The sequence below is a fragment of the Rhipicephalus sanguineus genome, chromosome 10 (assembly GCF_013339695.2).
Source record: "Rhipicephalus sanguineus isolate Rsan-2018 chromosome 10, BIME_Rsan_1.4, whole genome shotgun sequence".
Taxonomy (NCBI): domain Eukaryota; kingdom Metazoa; phylum Arthropoda; class Arachnida; order Ixodida; family Ixodidae; genus Rhipicephalus; species Rhipicephalus sanguineus.
Window position 1 is genome coordinate 70,531,424 of NC_051185.1, and position 19,036 is coordinate 70,550,459.

Below are 19,036 nucleotides of genomic sequence, written 5' to 3' on the forward strand. Positions count from 1 at the left end.
ATGCACATCCGTTTTTCCAGGCAGTGCGCGCGTGACACAAGCAAGGTGCCTCGTGACTGCTCAAACGTGATTCTCTTGAGCAAGAGTCGCCCCTTACATGGCATTATGATCAACATCCTGATTTTTGCACTTTAGGGGCCTGGCTTGTCATCGTGCATCCACTGACTCATGTCGCATGGTCACGCAGTGGTCAATGCAGGCCTAAAACAAGGCTGACAATGCTCCAAACCAGTGCGAAAGAAACTAACAAGGTCTAAAATATAAACTACAGAAATAAGCAAGAATTAATCGCAATAATTTACCTAAAATCGCGAAACACGCTTCTGAAACATCCGGCTGATGCCCGCGGCGCGCAAGAGAGGGCACCACCGCCTCGGCAAGCGCGCGGTTGCCACGGGAATCACTGGGGTTCCCCGTACAAGCTTCCTCAGGTTTCACAGTAGTGGAGATGCATAAGCGCAGGATTTATAACTACACCAAGACCTACACAAGAACGACAGTAGCACTACATTAACCGCAGAATTCGCGCTGGATTAGAGCAGAGTTAGCGCTACTTTAAGCGTTGGATTTTCTCCCTAACAGCCGAGTTGATGCAACGGAGCAAATTTGAGAAAACGAAACGATTTCCTCCGCGATACAGCGCAGGAGGCATCGTTATCAACAACATGGCGTCATCGACGTCGGTGTTTTTTTTAATCGTCAGCTCCGCAGCTGGGCAGGCCGGCAAGCAAGCTGTCGGCGATATTGGACCTCGCCCCCTCCTTCTAACACGTGGATCGCCGTCGTGGCAGCCCGAGAAAAATGCTGAGCTGAGCGTGGCTTCCGGTGAGTAAATAACGATTCGCACGTCTCGGTCTTCGGTGCCAGCGACCTGTGCTAGCGCATGACGCAACGTCTGACCCTCGGCAACTTTCGGTCTGCGAGACAATTTTGTTTTCGAGTGTCTACAAATACGCCAGGGACAAACGTCTAATCTACCTCGCGCGCCGATCCGGCGACGCGAACGTGGAAAAGCGTTGACGCGCGCGGGTGATGTGTCGATCTCGAAATCGGCGCGTCGCTGACGTGACAGGTGACACGCGAACGCCGTTCAAGAAGCAAGCCGCGTGCCTCCGTCTTCAGTTGCCGGTTTGTTGAGCGGGTTTGTCGCTTCGTTCTATGATGTATTATAGCTGCGGAGAGAGCTCAGCATGCGCTCATCTTCATTACTCATTACCTATAGATATAAATTAGCCGACGTGCATAGTTTCTTTTTCCATTGTTGACTCGCCGGTTCTCTGTAATGTCGGTTGACTAGGAAGATCGAAGCATTCCTATTCCATTCACAGGTGGTGCTAAGATGAGATCCTCATCCATGCAACTTGAGAAAATAGTGTTTGGTATCACGGCACACGCCTCTCAGATCGCTTGCGCTCGGTGGTTCAGTATTGCCTGATCTGCTTGCGCTCGGTGGTTCTGTATCGCCTGACGTGTTTATAGTGCTTTCTCACGCTCGATCTTTTTTTTTTTTTTTTGCAGAGGTCGTTAGAGGTGAAAGATGAAGGCTCTCATATTAGTCGGAGGTTACGGGACTCGGCTGCGGCCTCTCACGCTGAGCAGGCCAAAGCCGCTCGTCGAATTCTGCAACAAACCGATGATGATGCATCAGATCGAAGCGCTCGTCGAGGTAAGTCTTGCGAGTTGAAGCGGCGAACTTGAACTTGACCTCGTATCATCTTGTCGTACCTTGACCTCGCCGCAGGCCGGTGTGAACCACGTCATCTTGGCCGTGAGCTACCGCGCCGAGCTGCTTGAGAAGGAAGTCAAGGCAGAAGGTGAAAAGGTAGGGTGCATTCCTGTACAAGTGTTGGGCAATGATAGCAATTTAAATGGCGTCTCCCGATTGGATTAATATTGCCCATTCACGTTCATTACAGTGGTCAAAGAATGGGCTGCATTATGGTATAAAGCTAAGGTGTTTAAAAAAATTAGTGCAGCTTGCACAAGGTCGTGCAAGGCTGGATCACAGCGGACATGGTGGGCACGGTTCAGCTTCTCATGTTTGCCATCTCTACAGAATGCTTGGGCGGCCATTGAGCTAGTGCCGGTTCATGATGATGATAATTTTCCGTCTACGACAAATGACATACCTCGTCCACAATAGCTCTGGGTATAGGCTGTGCAAGCACATTGAGAAAAATGAGCCCTTCGTAATTCACCTTCTTTCGTTCGTTCATAGCGAGAATCTCGTTCTGGCACACTGGATGCCTTCAGGTAGTGTGCGAGGGATTATTGGTCAGCTGCCAGCTCGTAAAATGATCACGGGCTACGTGACGCTAGCAGGCCGAAAAAGAGTGTTCCACACTTGTTGTCATGGCTACTAGCGACGTTGACCAACACTCCTAGGTTTAAATGCACATATACACCCCATAAAGTGGATGGGAGGATGACCGCCGCCGTAGCTCAGTGCTAGAGCATTGGACACGTTATTCGAAGCTCACAGGTTCGGTCCCTGCCGGCGGCAGGTTATCTTTTTGTCCACTTTACTTTCTTCACATTTATATCCTAATTACTACGTAAAACATCCCCTATACTTTCTTTGGCTTTATTGTCTGTTAGTTCTAAGTAATGTTGTGTCTAGCAAAGACAAACGAGCCCTTAAAATTTCCCTTCTTTCGTTCATTGAGAAACAAAGGAGCACACCTTACTGACATACCCGCCGTGGTGGTCTTGTGGTTATGGTGCTCAACTGCTGACCCAAAGGTCACAGGATTGAATTCCAGCCGCATTTCGATCGAGGCAAAATGCTAGAGGGCCAAGTGCTTAGATTCAGGTGCACCTTAAAGAACCTCAGGTGGTCGAAATTTCTGGAGCCCTCTGCTACGGCGTCTCTCATAATCACATCATGGTTTTGAAACATAGAACCCCAACAATTATTATTACTCCTTAGTGACGGCGTGCACCTCAGGGTTGTTTTATTTGCATGGCTTGAAATAGACTCGAGGGGAAATGTGTATTTAGAAATGCATCATTGGAATGATAGTATACTACACGTCAATTCATTCTTCATGTTTCTTTCACAAAATCTATACACACAGTTTCTTAGTCAAAGTTTTATCTGCTGTTAAGAAGTTTGGCCTTGGTTTGGAGCGACTGGATGTGGAATGCTTTCCTTGTGTGTTCTGCCGTATGTGAAGAGCTCGGATTCACTTCTGAGCATGCTATTCTTCACATATTCAAACATCACAGTAGTGTGTTTCTTGTTCGTACGCAGTTATTTCTCATTCAGTTAGCTTGTTGATTAGTGGCACCTTTGCACATGCAGTGGATGCTTGAAAGAAGTTTGTTGCATCTTTTTTTTTTTAATATTCACATGTGACGCTGGAGTGGTCATGCACTTGCAAAAGCAGAAACATCTTGTGTGTATCACCGATTAGCTTGTCGAATTCTTGCCTTGCTCACTGCAGGATTTTTCAGTTTGTTGAAGTTTCACATATTTGGATGCATATACTGTTTGAAAAAATGTTTCATACAATGCAGCCTCGTTTTCGCAAAAACACTTGAGAATAGCTTAGCTCCGAGGTTCTCCTGCTGCTGTACACACTTTCAATCATTACGTGCACGTTTGGCACTCTTTCCACCTCGAGTGAGGCTGGTAGTGTCTGTTCATGACTGGCATCTGAGATTAGTGGCACTGATGTATAAATGATGTACAAATTATCATTTCTACCAGGCATTAGGGATTGAACAAACATGTTTTTTGTTAGGTGTAATTTTCTCGGTGGTTGTGCTATCTTCCAGTTGGCACAAAACAAGTCCAAGGGGATTCCCGGGTGCACGTTCTAGGACTCTGGTTATGCTTATCACTGGCCTTCACTGTCGCTCCGATACTATGTGCCGCGTGTGGTCTGGCAGGTGTTGTACCCGAGTGGAGATAACACCGGGCCGAATAGATAGGCCAGCGTCTGCGCGTCCTCTCTTGTATGCTTATGCTTCATGGCCAGGGAGCGGTAGTAGGGACTGGAGATATGTCAAATGCATGTTGGCAGCTAAACATTACAACTGGAGATGGGCCAACTGTCATGTATTGCAGAGGCTGCGAAGGCAGCCACGAATAGAGTAATTGCGAGGACAAGTTTTAACGCATGCCGAGGAGAGAAGGCACGGTGAAATGACAACATATGTCCAGATGATTATATTAATGAACCCCCACACCTTCTACCACACAGCATCTCAGTAGTGTTCGTTAGGTGCAGGTAAGGAAAAAAGAAAAAGCAGCGACATATTGTGGTTTTGTTTATTACTATTTATTACTAAACTTTCATAATCCCGTGTCATAAAGGCGTATTGTGAAGTCTCAGTTTAATTTAACTTGTGGTACACATAACACGAGAATTTCTTATTATTATTTTGAATTGATTCTATGCGAAACTAACCAAATGGCACATTCGTTGTGACGCATGTGCTTGCAACAGCAACCGCTGCTCCCTGCCGGAAGTTTTCAAGGACGTATGTGACTATTGGACTGGTGTACCCCTGCTCAATTGTTACCAGTATACACTGAGAATGCCACCTGCATAGGTGGCGAAACATCTGTCATTTTGTTGATAATTGTTGTGTTAAGTTGGAGTAAACCTTTTACGGTCATGTTCCTCATGTCTAAAAGTTTACCCTTGCTTGATTTGGTTTTACGGGTTTCCGTAAGAAAAATCATCGATATAAGTCTATTCATAGATGCTTTAGCCCTGCGTGTACTTCACACGGAACTCACTTGGAGAAGTCTTCCTTTAAAAGTTGTCATGTGCCTGTTCTCGTGCAGCTGGGAGTGAAGATAACGCTTTCCCAAGAGGATGAGCCTTTGGGAACGGCCGGCCCTCTGGCCCTTGCCAAGGACCTCCTCGCGGATGAAAACGAGCCCTTCTTCGTCCTCAACAGCGACGTCATCTGCGACTTCCCGCTCAAGGAGATGGTGCAGTTTCACAAGCACCACGGCAAGGAAGGCACCATAGTTGTGAGTCTTTCCTTTTACGCTCTGCATTGCTGTTCTCGCAAATTGTCCACATGGTCAACTCAGAGTACAACCTCTATGGAGGCAGTAGCACGGAAAGTGGCAGCGCCTGTGTTGTTTCCGTCATTCTTCTAGTGTCCATTGTTTGTGTGCACGCCATATACTGTCAAAATGCACAGTGGAGGCCATTGCTGCAACAGTAAAGCTAGGGTAATGTGCGCCCTCAGGCTTTTCTTCTGCTTGTTGGGGGGGCTTGAAAGAGCCACTCTTTGAACAAACAGACACAGTTCACACGGTAGTGCAATGAACATCGAATGTTTATTAACAGCTTTTATAACGGCGAGTTCACCAGCCGAATCTAACAAATACCGTAAAAATCAGAATATAGGTCGGACCCCCCACTTCTAACTGCTGAAAATCGAAAAAAAAAAGTACGTGGATCGGCCAAAGTATCAGAAGGCGCCTTTACCGTGAAGCAAACGCAATTTCAAATGTTGCACAGTGAAAACACGTAAGTTCCACATGGCAGAAAGCCAAAAGATGGCCTCAAGCATTATCTTCGTAAAACGTCACAACCGTCTTGACAGCCTTAATTTGGATGCACTTTGAGGTCAACGGTAGCAATCACGACGCGAGTGCGGCTCCTGGTTGAACTGTCCAACCTTCGTTTCCTCCTCTAGATATGCTGCAGTCTGGCACCGAAACAGTTTACTTCTGAACGTTGCGTGTCGTGATGTGATCCTTCAGCATCCGCCAGTAGCGAATGCTTCTGTGGAGCACTCGATCTGCCCGCTGACCATAGCCATACGTGCCTGCCGCTGTAACCAGAGCTGCCGGCATTGCAGGAAGCAACAAAGAAACAGTATCCGGCGAGATTGGAAGAGCGAGAACCACCCGGGCAAAGACAAACTTTCAGTTATTGTTTGTGACTAACGGCTTCCGCTTGCGTTCACGTGCGCTAGCATCCCAACACACTTTTCACAAACTTTAGACCAGGTTTCTTTGTGCCTTCACGAACTCGATCGCTGTTTTTATGAATGCTACGGTGAACTGTCGTCGACCGGTATATATAGATCCTGCCCCGCCACCTTCCGAAAGCTTTGGGCACCTCACGTGGTTTTGCAGTGCCTCCATGATCTGCCCAATTTTGACCAAGCTACGATGTCATGTGACAACGGCATGATGTAACATGTCGCGGCAAAATTTATGATATGATGACGTCACAGATTTTGGTGACCCGTGACCTCATCCCTTGATGATGATTTTTTGCATCTCTCGTGGGGTCCCCGACGCCGCGGGACGCCGACGGTCAATTTTCGCACTTGATCAGGCATCTAAGGCTTTTGCCTTAATAAAACACACAGACAACATAACACATACAATGTACCGCAACTGCAGCATTGCTGACGTTCGACTTGCCACGGGAGCCCGTAAGACTCAGTCGTAAAATCATACCCACGAACCTCTTGCGAGAGATGACCGCCAACGGCCGGGCCAAACCTCAAGAGCATGAGCTCCCCTCCTCACGACCCCACGTAACCTCGCTCCCTCCAGGTGGCACCAGTGGTGCCACCTCAGGAGCACAGCTCCAACTCTCTCATGGTGGCATTTATGCTAACTAAGATGTGTGGGCGCTATGAGGAGAAAACGACTTTACGGGGGTATAGCACCCCCAGACTGTTTGAGCTGTGAAGATATTAAGTGGCTTCGGGGTTCTATTATTAAAAGTTCGTGTGGGTATGCGTGCTGTCACAGACAAATTACAGTAAACCGAAGCGTCAGGATTGCTAAACCTGGAAGCTTGAATCTGTCTTCACAAAAGGACGTGTCGGCAAACCTCACGTGAACTTAGACATTTTAAACACTATTTTTTCTTTGGTTGTCACAATCCGCTAGTGATGCAGAACTATCGGTAAATTGACTATCGATAGTATCGATAGTTTTTTAAAACTATCGATAGTTTTTTTTAAACTATCGATAGTGTGGAAAAACTATCGATAGTACCGCTATCGACAAACTATCGATAATGCAATCGGTAGTACCATGGTTAACATTACTAGCGATATTACTGCCACACGTGTTTATTGCTTTGTTTTTATGCATTCGGGTTTCACCCACAAAGACTGTTAGCAACGTTTGACGCAGACCGCCCCGTAATGTTTCAGAAGCTTCACGATTATTTGAGATCACTGTGTTAAGATTACGCGCCGGACGCGAATAGTCAAGTTTATTCTAGAGCTTACGCGAGCACCAGCGATAACGCTGGAAGGTTTGATGACTGATGTAGTACAAAAGACGACGCGTTTCATCGATTACTCGACGGCCGATGACTGTTGTTGCCACTATCAGTGCGCGGCCTGTATCGCTTGTATTTTGAGTTTTGATTTTCTGGGCACAAGATTGCCCAAATAAAGAGCTCCGTATTTCCCAGTCTCGACTGCTAACCCACAGGTCGCGGGATCGAATCCCGGACGCGGCAGCCGCATTTTCGATTGAGGCGAAAATACTACTTAGATTTAGGTGCTTGTCAAAGAACCCCAGGTGGTCGAAATTTCCGGAGCCCTCAGCTACGGCGTCTCTCATTATCATATATTGGTTTTGGGACGTTAAACCCCAACAGTTATTATTATTATTTCCCAGTCTCGCTGCAGCATTCTTCACCGTCACAACCACGTGTCAATACTATCATACCTGCCAATTCTTCCGAATTTTCCGTAAAATGTACGAATTTCGACCTCGCTTACGATTTTACGAAAGTTAGCTGAAATTTTACGGAAACCATATCATTTTCGATAAAAAAAATTAAAAGTCCATTAAAACAGCGTGGCCTTCGTGATCAACTACTGCGCATTGCCGTAGCTAGTCGCGGAGGCCCCGAAAACGTCGCTGTGTTATCATCATCAGCAGCAGCTGCTTCAACATTTAGCGACTTCTGTCGTCTTCTCGGGGGGTGGCTACGAATCCATACCGCCTTGGCGCGTACGCAAAGCGCAAACATGTGGCAGTGGGCTTTGTTCGCGGGTCGGCGGTGAGGACTACATTGTTCGTGTCGCTCTTCGTATGACTGGCTGCCGCGTCCGACGCAGTAGGGCTGCTGTGTTTAAGCCCAGGTGCGACGTGCAGTGGGCACGTTTGGGAGCTGTTCGAAGTGTTGACGGATCGCTCAGGTTCCACAGAATTTTATTGGTTATGCTGGGCATTCTCTTCATTCCCCACAGTAATGCGGAATGCGAGAGAATATTCAGCACTGTCAACAAAACTCGGAGTTTCGCTCATCTTGTCTGTGAAGAAACTCTCGAGAGCCTGCTGATGGTGAACGGGCACCAGAGTGGAACTTGCTTTGAGCAAAGCTACACGGAGAACTTTCTGAAGCGGGCAAAGTCCGCAACAGCAAAGTCACTGCAAAAATAAATTGTTGCCCAATTGAGTTGTTGCTGATTACTCTCTGACCGATTTTACTTATGGTTGCAAAAACATGATTAAGCTTGTCGCCAAAGGCAAAACCCTCCGAACTTGAAAACAAAAAAAAGTCACAGTTTCACCGCAAGGGCGACGCAATGAATGCGATAGCAACAAATTGTAGTGTTACACGAAGTGAGGCTGGCAGCTAACTGTTTTGTATCCGATCTCGCGTAACTACAAAACGCTGTTGTAAGAGAATACGGCCGCTCCAGGGAGCGATGCTCTCCGCATAGTCACTTCGCGTTGAGAGCGCAGCACGTAGAAGGGTTTACGAGCCGCCCGCTGTGATAGCTTTCGAGATAGCGCGCGCCAGCGATCGCGACCGCGCCCTTAGATTCAAAGTTCAAAGTTGCTCCTCGCGCGACACCCCCCACCCCCCGCGTCTTTTAAGGCTCATTAAAGAAGGGCGGCGCGTTTCCTGTCTGCTTCGACGGCAGGACTCCCGAGCGGGGTGATGTTATCGCATGCACCCTCCGATCGCCGGAAATGGGCCGGCTCGTTTGAACTCTGCTTCGGCCGCGTTCGTCGAACCCGCTCGCGCGCTTTTGCCCCGCGGTAGAACATACAATGCGCGGGGGGATCTTATCAATTTGGACTTCATACCGGAAGGACATGACGGCGACGCCAAAAACCGGTCGAGACTGTCCATATAATTGCTATCGCAATAAAAAGTGGGTTGGCTACACCCCCCCTCCCCCCCGCCGCATGAAAGTTTTACTAATTTCTATGTCGCCAGGTTGGCGGGTATGATACTATCGATAGTGTGAATAATGATGCTGTTGCGGGCCGGCCATATTGTCAAAATATTTGCGATAGCCTACTATCTGCGTCGCTTAATTTATGAGCACTTCTTGGCAAAAGATATAAATTATTTCTGCAGTGAAAATGGCGGAATATGTCCATAAATAAATCAATAAATTCCCATCCAAAAGCAACCAGTTACACCTTACAATTAACAACCTTAGTTCATGATATTTTTTTTTATTTTGAAATCATAAAATGCAATATAAATATGAATCTGCGCAGTTCTAGTACATGTAACACCTTCCTTTCCACTACAGCTGAATAGTTTGACTTTATGATCATGTGTCAGCAAAGTACTCAAGTGAAAAACACAAGGATGTCAACGTTCTTGCCCTTCAGCGTGCTCCTCCAGCTCCCCTATGTACCACGCACGCGGGGAACCAAGTTTATTCTGCAATGAGTTCGTTATGTTGATTTTATGCTATCGATAGTACCATCGAACTTTTACTATCGATAGCGCTATCGATAGTATTTGTTACCATCGATAGTTCGATAGTGGCTCAGCTATCGATAGTATCGGTAGTACCATCGATAGTTCTGCATCACTACAATCCGCCCTTGTACAGAAATCTGTCACTGTTATTCTGGCATTCTTACATTTGCGCCCTGTTCCCAGCTCATGTGTCCATGGTGGTACATGCGTCTTGTTTGCGGGTACTGACACGAATTTTAAATATTTTCAGTTTTTTGCTCCAAATAAAAACACTGGTGTTGAGAACCCTAAAAAGAGTATTGTGGTGCCTGCGAATGCATCGAATATATTTTTAATACCGCTACCTTAAAAAAGCGCATTCGGTTTCGATATCAAGGTGGCAGCTTCTCAGGGACGTGTCATTGCAGTGTGATGTCACGGGGAGACAGCAACTTGTGACGTACTAGCGGCAGGTCCGTCATCTGCTCGTAGTGCACATAAACAATGATGAGTGAATTATTGTCCAGTGACCCAACAGTGATTTCTGCGATTTAGGCCGCATGCTGGACGCAGAGTTCACACACTCAGTGGAACTTTCTTGACTCGTTGGGATAATGTCCATTGTGGTGGGGCTGCCTTGCTAATGCTCAGGGACAAAAACTTTAAAATCAATGTAAAATATTCTATATGTGTTGTTTCACTCCGGTGTGTGGAGAGCGTTAACACTGCACACCAAGGAAATGAAAAATGACCCTTGTACGATGTCTCAACATCGTGTTGGTACTCCTTTAAGTAAACTACTTAGTTTGCGGAAAAGTTGATTGTCGGTGTTCGCTTCGTCTACTTGTCCTCCATCGTGTCCTTTTTCTCGTTTTTCTGGGCAACAGAAGGGGCAGTTGTGCGCGATTGGCCGACGCCTACGTGTTTGCGTAGGTTACACGAGTTGAGGAGCCTTCCAAGTACGGCGTGGTCGTGTACAACGAGGTGGGCTGCATAGAGCGGTTCGTGGAGAAGCCGCAAGAGTTTGTGTCCAACAAGATCAACGCGGGCCTGTACATCTTCACACCGGACATACTCAAACGAATAGAGGTAAGAAAGGTTCCGCATTTACCGAGGCTCGTCCTTCCTTTTGCGCTTTGCTGGTAAAAAGCTATTGAGTGGGGCAAAAGTGGTTTGTAACGTCGCAGACATTTAAGAAGAAACAAACTTTGCATTGGGAGCTCCTACCCAAGTTTGTGAGAATATTGAAATCGTTTCCTGGGAGGCCACCGGATCGACACTTAAGATGAGTGCCGAGAAACCTCTAAGAAAAGTTCAGCCTATTGAATTGTGAAGACCTGTGCAACTTTCACCAGCTGCTTACCACGCTCATATTAGGTGGGTGCCACCTACCAGTTTTCCTTGCTGTGGTGGCTTAGTACAACATTTATTTTACTTTAGGACACATCCTTCCGAGCCAAGGATGATTCTTGCTCATATTGTAAACAGGAGCATAGCCAGAGTGTTATTACGGGGGGGATGGGGGTTGGAATGTGCATTTGATATCCTCATGTTTTGTGTGTGTGCGTGTATCATAGATACATGAGCGCACGTAAAGAAATTTCATGAGGGGTTCAAACACCATATGGCACATTATGGACAATGATATCCATTTATTAGTACTGTCACAGCAGGCTGAATGTCACAGGTGACCGACTGAGGCATCTACAGTAACTGAAAGAGCACACTTGTGCGCTGGCTGCTGCATTGCATGAGTGTTTCAGGGCTCTTTCAAGTTTGTGGTAACAGACCTCCCTTGAGCTGTTACACATGTTTTTTGATGAACAGAGAGATGCGGTGTTTAGTCTAGAGTGCACCTTTTTTTCTGATGAAACAAGTTTAAAAATTGGCCTGCATATAGAAAATCGAGTACGAAACTAAAGCCACGTTTGCAGAGTCTGCATTACCCTCCCTTTAGAGGGGTCAGACTCGGTGTCATTGCCATCACAAAATAACGAAGGAGCACATTTCGTTGCGATTCCATATAGTTTCATTCCTTGCTCGACCTTGACCTGCGTGCATTGCATTCGTTCCCAATGAAGTGCCTATAGCGATGCGCCAGTTTCGTTACGAGTTCACCGTGGTGGTGTAGCAGTTACGGTGCTTGGCTGCTGACCCAAAGGTTGTGGGTTCACTCCTGGCCACGGCAGTTGCATTTCGGTGGAGGTGAAATGCTAGAGGCCCGTGTACAGTGCGATGTCAGTGTAAGTTAAAAACACCAGATGGTCAAAATGTCCGGAGCCCTTCACTGCGGCATGCCTTATAATCGTATGCACGTAAAACCCCAGATATGCTTATTAGTTTCGTTATGAAAGCTTGTGTCAAACGAGAGTTATTTTGAACGCTGAAAACTGCAGTGTCGCAACTTCTTTTGCGTGCATAAGGCCTGTGGGTGTCATATTGATGGTGGTAGCATATTCACCAGGAAACATTTCTATGGTTCGAAAGTGGGAAAATATCTAGAACTCAAACGCAAGATTGCAAATATCATGAGGCAACTCCACGTAAACCAAGCTTGTCCAGATAATGACCCTTGAATTAATACACAGTCAAGGTGTATCTAGAATGTACAGTAGGCTCTTGTTAAACAGAACTTGAGCGGACCAGGAAAATGTGTTTCCCTTGATCGGAGTTCCGGTTACCGAGATATGAACAGGGGTGCAGAGTTCAAATATGAAACCAATCACATTAGGGATAGTTGCATTTAAGCAGCAGTTCCGTTTAAGAGATTTCCGTTTACTGATAGTCTACTGGTCTGGAAAACTGGATCACAGCAAAGGAACTGCCAGCATAATGTTTCCCAAACTGTGAAGGCAAACTCTACTATCTCTCTTTGCTGATCGTCAACATAGGGGCATGCCGTAGTTTTATTTAGAAAACCTAGAATCGGTACATTCAGTCGCATATTTATTTTGAGCCTGCAAAAATTAGGTGTGTGGTAGATTGGAGTAAATGGTGTTTGCTGACTTTTCTCTCACAGCTCCTCCACAGACACGTGCAGACGTGTTTAACGCTTGCTGATTTCGCGTGCTCCTCTCAGGTGAAGCCGACGTCCATAGAGAAAGAGGTGTTCCCAGCTATGGTCTCCGAAGGCCAGCTGTACGCCATGGAGCTACAGGGCTTCTGGATGGACGTCGGTCAACCCAAGGACTTCCTCACCGGCATGTGCCTGTACCTGCAGTCGGTACGAGTGAAGAGGCCCGAAATCCTGCTGCCTCAGGGGCCGGGCATAGTTGGCAATGTGCTCATGGTGCGTGCGCAGATGTACCTGATTGATTTTTATTGATTTATTCCAACACGGGATCGTAGGCGAAGGGAAAAGCCATTTATGAATAGCTTGAGGGATTCCTTCGCCCTTGTACAGGCAAAGACAGCAGCTGAGCTACAAGCATTTTGTTTACGCTTTTGATGCATACACCTTATGATAAACCGTTTTAAACACAACATGCAATTTGAATAAACCGTCAAAATGCACATCCTTACTTGCTACCCTACACAGAACGTCATGCATTTGCATACATCATATTATAGACAGAACCAAGTTGCTTAGTTCCGTCTTTGACTCTTCTCATGCCCACTGCAGCTTTAGCAACAAAACGCTAACTACATTCTTACAAAAATTATAAAGAGCATGTCATTATGATAATCTCGTGGCAAAAAGAACAGTTTACTGGCCCTTTAAAGGGACACTAAAGGCAAATAACAATTTATGTCAGAGTGAAAGGTCTATGTGTGAGAACGTCTAAAACGTCAATAGTATCAACAGCAGTGCTCTAGTATAGTGAAACCTCGGTGATACGAATCTCACGGGACCACGAAAAATATTCGTATCATCCGAAATTCGTATCACCAGAAAGCATGGAAAATTAGCATGCGAGAAAAGAAAGCTGGCGTACATTTTCGTTTATTGTTTTTCAGGGCTGCAGCAATGTCAGGAAGAACCCTGAATGATTGTCAGTTAAGTTTTTAGATGTCGGCAATCATACCAGCACTCGTAAACATACGGCGGCCCGTACGCGCGTATTTAATTAATGTACCAGGTGCGTTGTGACCCGCGACAGCAGTAGCCCATTCCAAATTTGAGTATGCTTTCTTGCGTGACATCGGAGTAGTGCAGCGAAAGTAACGAAAGAAGCGCTTTGGCGCGATGGATCAAGGCCACAAAATTACAGAACCACGGTCCTGTGATATGATTTTGTTATCGCGGAGGAGTTGGGCATGTTTTTTGGGGAGATTAACGGCCATGCCCGCACAAGTGCGACCTCAACGGTCGCGCATATGTTGACGTTGTGAGGCCTGACTCCTTCGCCAAGACCATCCTCGCCTTCTTTCGGTCCTCTCCACCTTTCATAGTATGTCTGATGCACGAGGCAGGCACATGTAATCCCAGTACGACGACAGCAGCCGGCGTCGACGCGTTAGAAAAAAAAAAGCATGGCGCTAATGTCCTCTGTAATCTAAACGCGAAGGCACACGGAGGCACATAAGAGCCTCAAAGATTCGCACACACAATCTCGGAGGCCGTGACGCGTCTCTGAATGTTTATTCTGGCCGTAAGAAAAGTGTTTTTCTTACACCGTGATTCTGACAATTTGGCGGTGCGGCGCGCATGCCCATGCTTGCGTTCCCGGGCTTGCCCGTCTTGGCGCATCTTCCGCGGCAGCGCGGACAGCACCTCTTCGTACCTGGGCGGTAGCGTACGTTCGTATCAAACGTCACTGGGTGAAAAGCGATTCGCAACAACCGTACTCCATTACATTGCAGACCAATGAGTCTTGGCCGGGACCAATGAAAAATTCATATCACCCCGAAATTTGCATGAGCTGTGATCGTATCACCGAGGTTTCACTGTAATTGTGAAATTAAGGTAAATGTAGGACACTATGTGCGCCACGAGTGGGACACTTTGGAAATGATCCCGATGACGCCAAAGAGTCCCGAGTACAATTAACCACTACTAATCGAACTAGTTGCAATAAAAAAAGAACCTTCCGTGCATCACAAGACGTAATAGAATGCTGCTTGTTTGTTTCTGTTTGATTCATGGAAAAAAGAACCTCTTGGCGATACCATGGGGAACGGCGCGAGTGGTTCAAAAGTTCCGTTTTCGCCGAGCTGCGCGTCTCAGTGGTAGTTTCAATATTGCGTACTGCTGCGTGTGCTTAGTTCTCGCTATTTTCCCCCTGTCGATACTCTACTTCTGCTGCTGCTGGTCAAGCTAAGCTCTGTTACGGTGAACTGTACAGTTTCGCAGTGGCCCGTGGCTGCGTCTTTTGCAAGGTTGATGGCCGCTGTTGTGCGAAAAACTGTAGCTTTGGCGGCCGGGCAGTAAAGGCGGGCAACGTTGGGCACGGCAACTGCTACGTCAGAAGGTCCGTTCAGGCGGGTGATTTGAAGTGCGCTAACACCGTGCGGACGAATAGTGTTTGCTATTCGATTCGATTCACACCAGAATTTTACTATTGGAACTATTCGAACCTCTGGAAAACAAATATAACGGTTTATAATAATTGAAAATAAATATAACAACAATAAATCGGCATGCAGCGTGCTTGGTCTTGCGTTTTGGGGCGCCGACGTGCGAAGCTGCTAGCCGCTTCCACCAGTGCTTTGAGTGGTCGCTCTGCGACGAACTTGGCCGGGGGGTTCGCTGCCGATGCGTCAAGTGCCCATCCATGATTCCGAGAAGCCAGGGGGCGATGCGATTCGTTGCTTGCGACGAAGCACATTGGAAGCTTCTTCGCTTTCGCGAAAAAGCTGCAACTTGCACGAGTTAGGCCTAGCCACGGTGCCCGATGTTTCAAAGTACATCATGCTCGATCACAAGCACAGAGTCGTCTAGCGATGGTCTTACGAGGACCGAAGTGCTGACAAGGAGAACCTCTAACCGCGGGTCCAAGTTGGTCCGAGACACGCGTCTGCGATGTTCGCGACGAGCACGGCGCACTATCGTAATCTGATGATTGACGTTCTGCTTGCAGCTGCCAAACTAAAGCGTAATTATATTCTAAGTGATCGTCGACCCATGAACACAGAACGAGCGAACGCGTCACTAAGTAGCGCGATTGTCGACAACCGTGACCTCGCGACGCGTAAGCAGCAGACGACGCTCACCCGGAGCGAGCACCGGACCAATGGCGAGGCGTGCTGGAGCAATGTCGCGGATGCAGCCAATGGGAGACCTCCAAACGGACTTTAAACATTTGCTTTTACAGCGAAAGCTGTTATGAGATCATTTCAGCGGCCGTTTTTGGCGTCGTAGTAGTCCGCTGCCGCCGCCAGTGTCCGTAACCACTATCGCTCGAAATAAGAAAAAAATTCCAGGATGGAACGAGGTTCGACCCTGTGCCCTCTGCGTGGGAGCCCAGTATTCAACCTCTAAGCCATGCTGGTGCTTGAAACTGCTTTGCAAAAAGGTCCTATGCAGGCTTCATGTCGGGAAGGAACCACATTAACTTATGCAATATAGCGTGGTAGAAGAGTAAAATAAGCACCAAGCGTCGCGCAGCGCGAATTCTGTAACCAGGCGTCACACAATGCGAATTGGGCAATGAGTGGGTTGTTGAATGCTTCGAACCCATTACAAAGGGCTTCGCCATAATTCTTCATCGTCATCAGGCACAACATCAACAAAGTGCACATAATGCCTTACATGCGTTTAGCAGGTACCACGGCTCTCCGTAGAATGAAGAAAAATGGCACAGTGCCTGCTGCCCTACTTCTCAAAGATTACAATGATTTATAGCGTAGTGGGTTCCTCGCAAGTGCACTTGTATTGGTTGCCAAGGAAGCCCATAAGCGCATGATCCATTTCCTCGGGGTCTCAGTAAAGTTCTTCCCCCCTCCCCTCCCCCCATCTCTCTCCCACGTCAATGTATGTTATACAGCATGACGGGAGAGGGAAATAGCGACCGGGCGTCACCCAATGCAAATTACATAACTGGTGGGCCGTTTAAAGGGACACTAAAGGCAAATATTAAGTCGACGCTGATTGTTGAAATAGCGGTCCAGAAACCTCGTAGTGCTGCTTTTGTGCCAAGGAAGTGCTTATTTTGAAATAAAATCACGTTTTTAGTGGTTCGCATCGCGTTAGCGCGCTTCAAATCTCCTGCCTGAAAATACGACTTTCATACATCACTGCTGCCGTGCCCAACGTTGCCCGCTTTTACTGCGCGGCCGCCGACACTAGTAGCAGCCGAGCGAAAGTAGCGGAACCCACAGTAGCAACAACGGCGCTGCGGCAAAGACTTGCTCGGATGGGCACATTCAAAGCCTTCACCAAGTTGCGGTTGGTCTCGTAATCCTCAGTACGAAAGTGCAGCGAGCACACACGCCAAGGTTTTGACTGTTTAGCCCACTGGCGCAATGGCATGACACTAAGCCACTTCGAGCGTAAGGGTTCATTCCGCGGCACCCAGTGAAAAGACACACCGGTTTCCTTGCTGCAGCACTGGCGTTGTGCACCATTCGGGCATCCGGCAATATCACACGCATGCGGCATTTTGTCAAACTTTCTGTCAGAGCGACTTTCACGAGCGCGCAAAACACGCACGGCAGTACGCGATCCCGAAACTACCACTGAGACGGGCGAGGCGCAGTTCGGCGAAAACGGAACCTTTGAACCACGCGCGCCGTTCCCCATGGCAACGCCACGGAGGTTTTGTTTTCCATGAATCAAGCGGAAACGAACAAACAGCATTTTATTACATCTTTTGATGCTCGGAATGTTCTTTTTTTACTGCTGTTAGTTTGATTACTAGTGATTTATTGTAGGCCGACTTCCATACGTCATCGGGATCACTTTGAAAATGTCCCACTCGTGGCGCTCATCGTGTGATACATTTAGCTTAATTTCTCGGTAAGTAGGGCACTGCTGTTGATAATATTGCCGTTTTAGAAGTTGTCATACATTGGGCTTTCACTCTGACATAAATTGTGATTTGCCTTTAGTGTCCCTTTAAAGCTTCCAACCCATTACAAAGGGCTGAGTCATAATTGTTCGTCATCAGTCGTCGCGTCAACAAAGTGCACATAATGCCTTAGCGAGGCACCAGCTACAGACGTGTAGCTGGTGCCTCGCTTCTCCGCAGAATGACGAATAATGGCTTAGTAGGTGCTTCCCAACTTCACAAAAATTGCGATTTATGGCGTAGTGGGTACCTTGCTAGGGTACTTGTATTAGTAGCCCCAAGAGAGCTTACAATGGGCTCTAGAAACGCCCCTCTTCCAGCTTTCGCTGTGACTGTGCTGCGGTTTCAGCGCAGGCCTGGTGTTTTTTGTACGCTTGTTTCTGAGTGGAGGACCTAGCTAAGGCGGGAAATTTGAAGATGGAGAAATGCGCTTTCCGACGAGCCCAAAATGGCGGCGGCCGGTTGCGCCATTGCGGATCTACGATATAACCTCATTACAACAGACCTTCATAGTGAAGAGGATTTTGGTCTGTTGTAAAGGGAATATGTAAAATCCAAGTACTGTTACAACAGACTTTTATGTAAACACTGAATGGGTCTGTTATAACCGTAGAGAATTACGAGTCGCAAACATTGTCATATTTTTAATGGGGGACCAAAAAAAAAAAAAAGATTTTTGGGAAATTCTATTTTCAGTTTCTGTAGCCCATTTTCTACCCGATTCCAAAATATCTTCACTGAAAACTACGTAGAAGTGCTACAAAAAATTTTTTTTGCGTCTGCCGATTTGGCGAAAATTGCGGAAATAGCAAAAAATAAAAGCGTTTTTCAAACTTATAGCTCGGCAACGGTGCAACCGGGCACCACCATTTTGGGCTCGTCGTAAAGAGCATTTCTCCATGTTCAAGTTCTCCGTTTCAGCTAGCTCCTCCATTCGGTAACAAGCGTACAAAATGCGAATGTTTGAAGTTCAATTCAAGGCCTCCGATTGGCAGCTTCTGCAGTGATGCTCGCTTTGGGATCGTCGTCTGCTGCTTGTGCGTCGTGAGGTCGTGGCTGTCGAAAATTGCGCTGCTTAGTGACCCGTTCGCACTCGTTCTGTGTTCACGGGTCGATGATAATTTAGAACGCTTTAGTTTGGCAGCTGCAAGCGGAAGCTCAATCATCAGATTACGATAGCGCGCCGCACTTGTCGCGAACATCGCAGACGTGCGACTGTAATAGCGTTGACTCGTTGGACCCGCTGTTAGAGGTTCTTCTTATCAGCACTTCGGAGCTTATGACGAAGACCACCGCGGGACAACTCTATGTACTCGCAATCGAGCATGATGTACTTTGAAACATCGGGCACTGCGGCCACGCACATCGCAACCGAGCTTTCTACTCGATGACGTGGCTAGGCCTAACTGCGCCCACGGTGCC

At 47.3% G+C, this 19,036-nt stretch overlaps 1 protein-coding gene across 5 annotated transcripts in view; it reads left to right on the forward strand.

Moving 5' to 3' along the window:
• The first annotated feature begins 656 nt into the window (after window positions 1-656).
• LOC119372102 (mannose-1-phosphate guanyltransferase beta) overlaps window positions 657-19,036 on the forward strand; it is an 82,583-nt gene continuing 64,203 nt past the window's right edge. The window contains exons 1-6 of one of the 5 annotated variants that reach the window (XM_037642561.2): window positions 657-825; window positions 1,519-1,666; window positions 1,742-1,822; window positions 4,799-4,990; window positions 10,599-10,754; window positions 12,745-12,954. In XM_037642561.2, the coding sequence (XP_037498489.1) occupies window positions 1,538-1,666; window positions 1,742-1,822; window positions 4,799-4,990; window positions 10,599-10,754; window positions 12,745-12,954 (768 nt within the window). In that variant the 5' untranslated portion in view covers window positions 657-825; window positions 1,519-1,537. Of the gene's footprint in view, window positions 826-1,088; window positions 1,142-1,518; window positions 1,667-1,741; window positions 1,823-4,798; window positions 4,991-10,598; window positions 10,755-12,744; window positions 12,955-19,036 lie in introns of those variants that run through there. The other 4 variants (XM_049419989.1, XM_037642565.2, XM_037642562.2 and 1 more) reach the window with 4 other exon arrangements.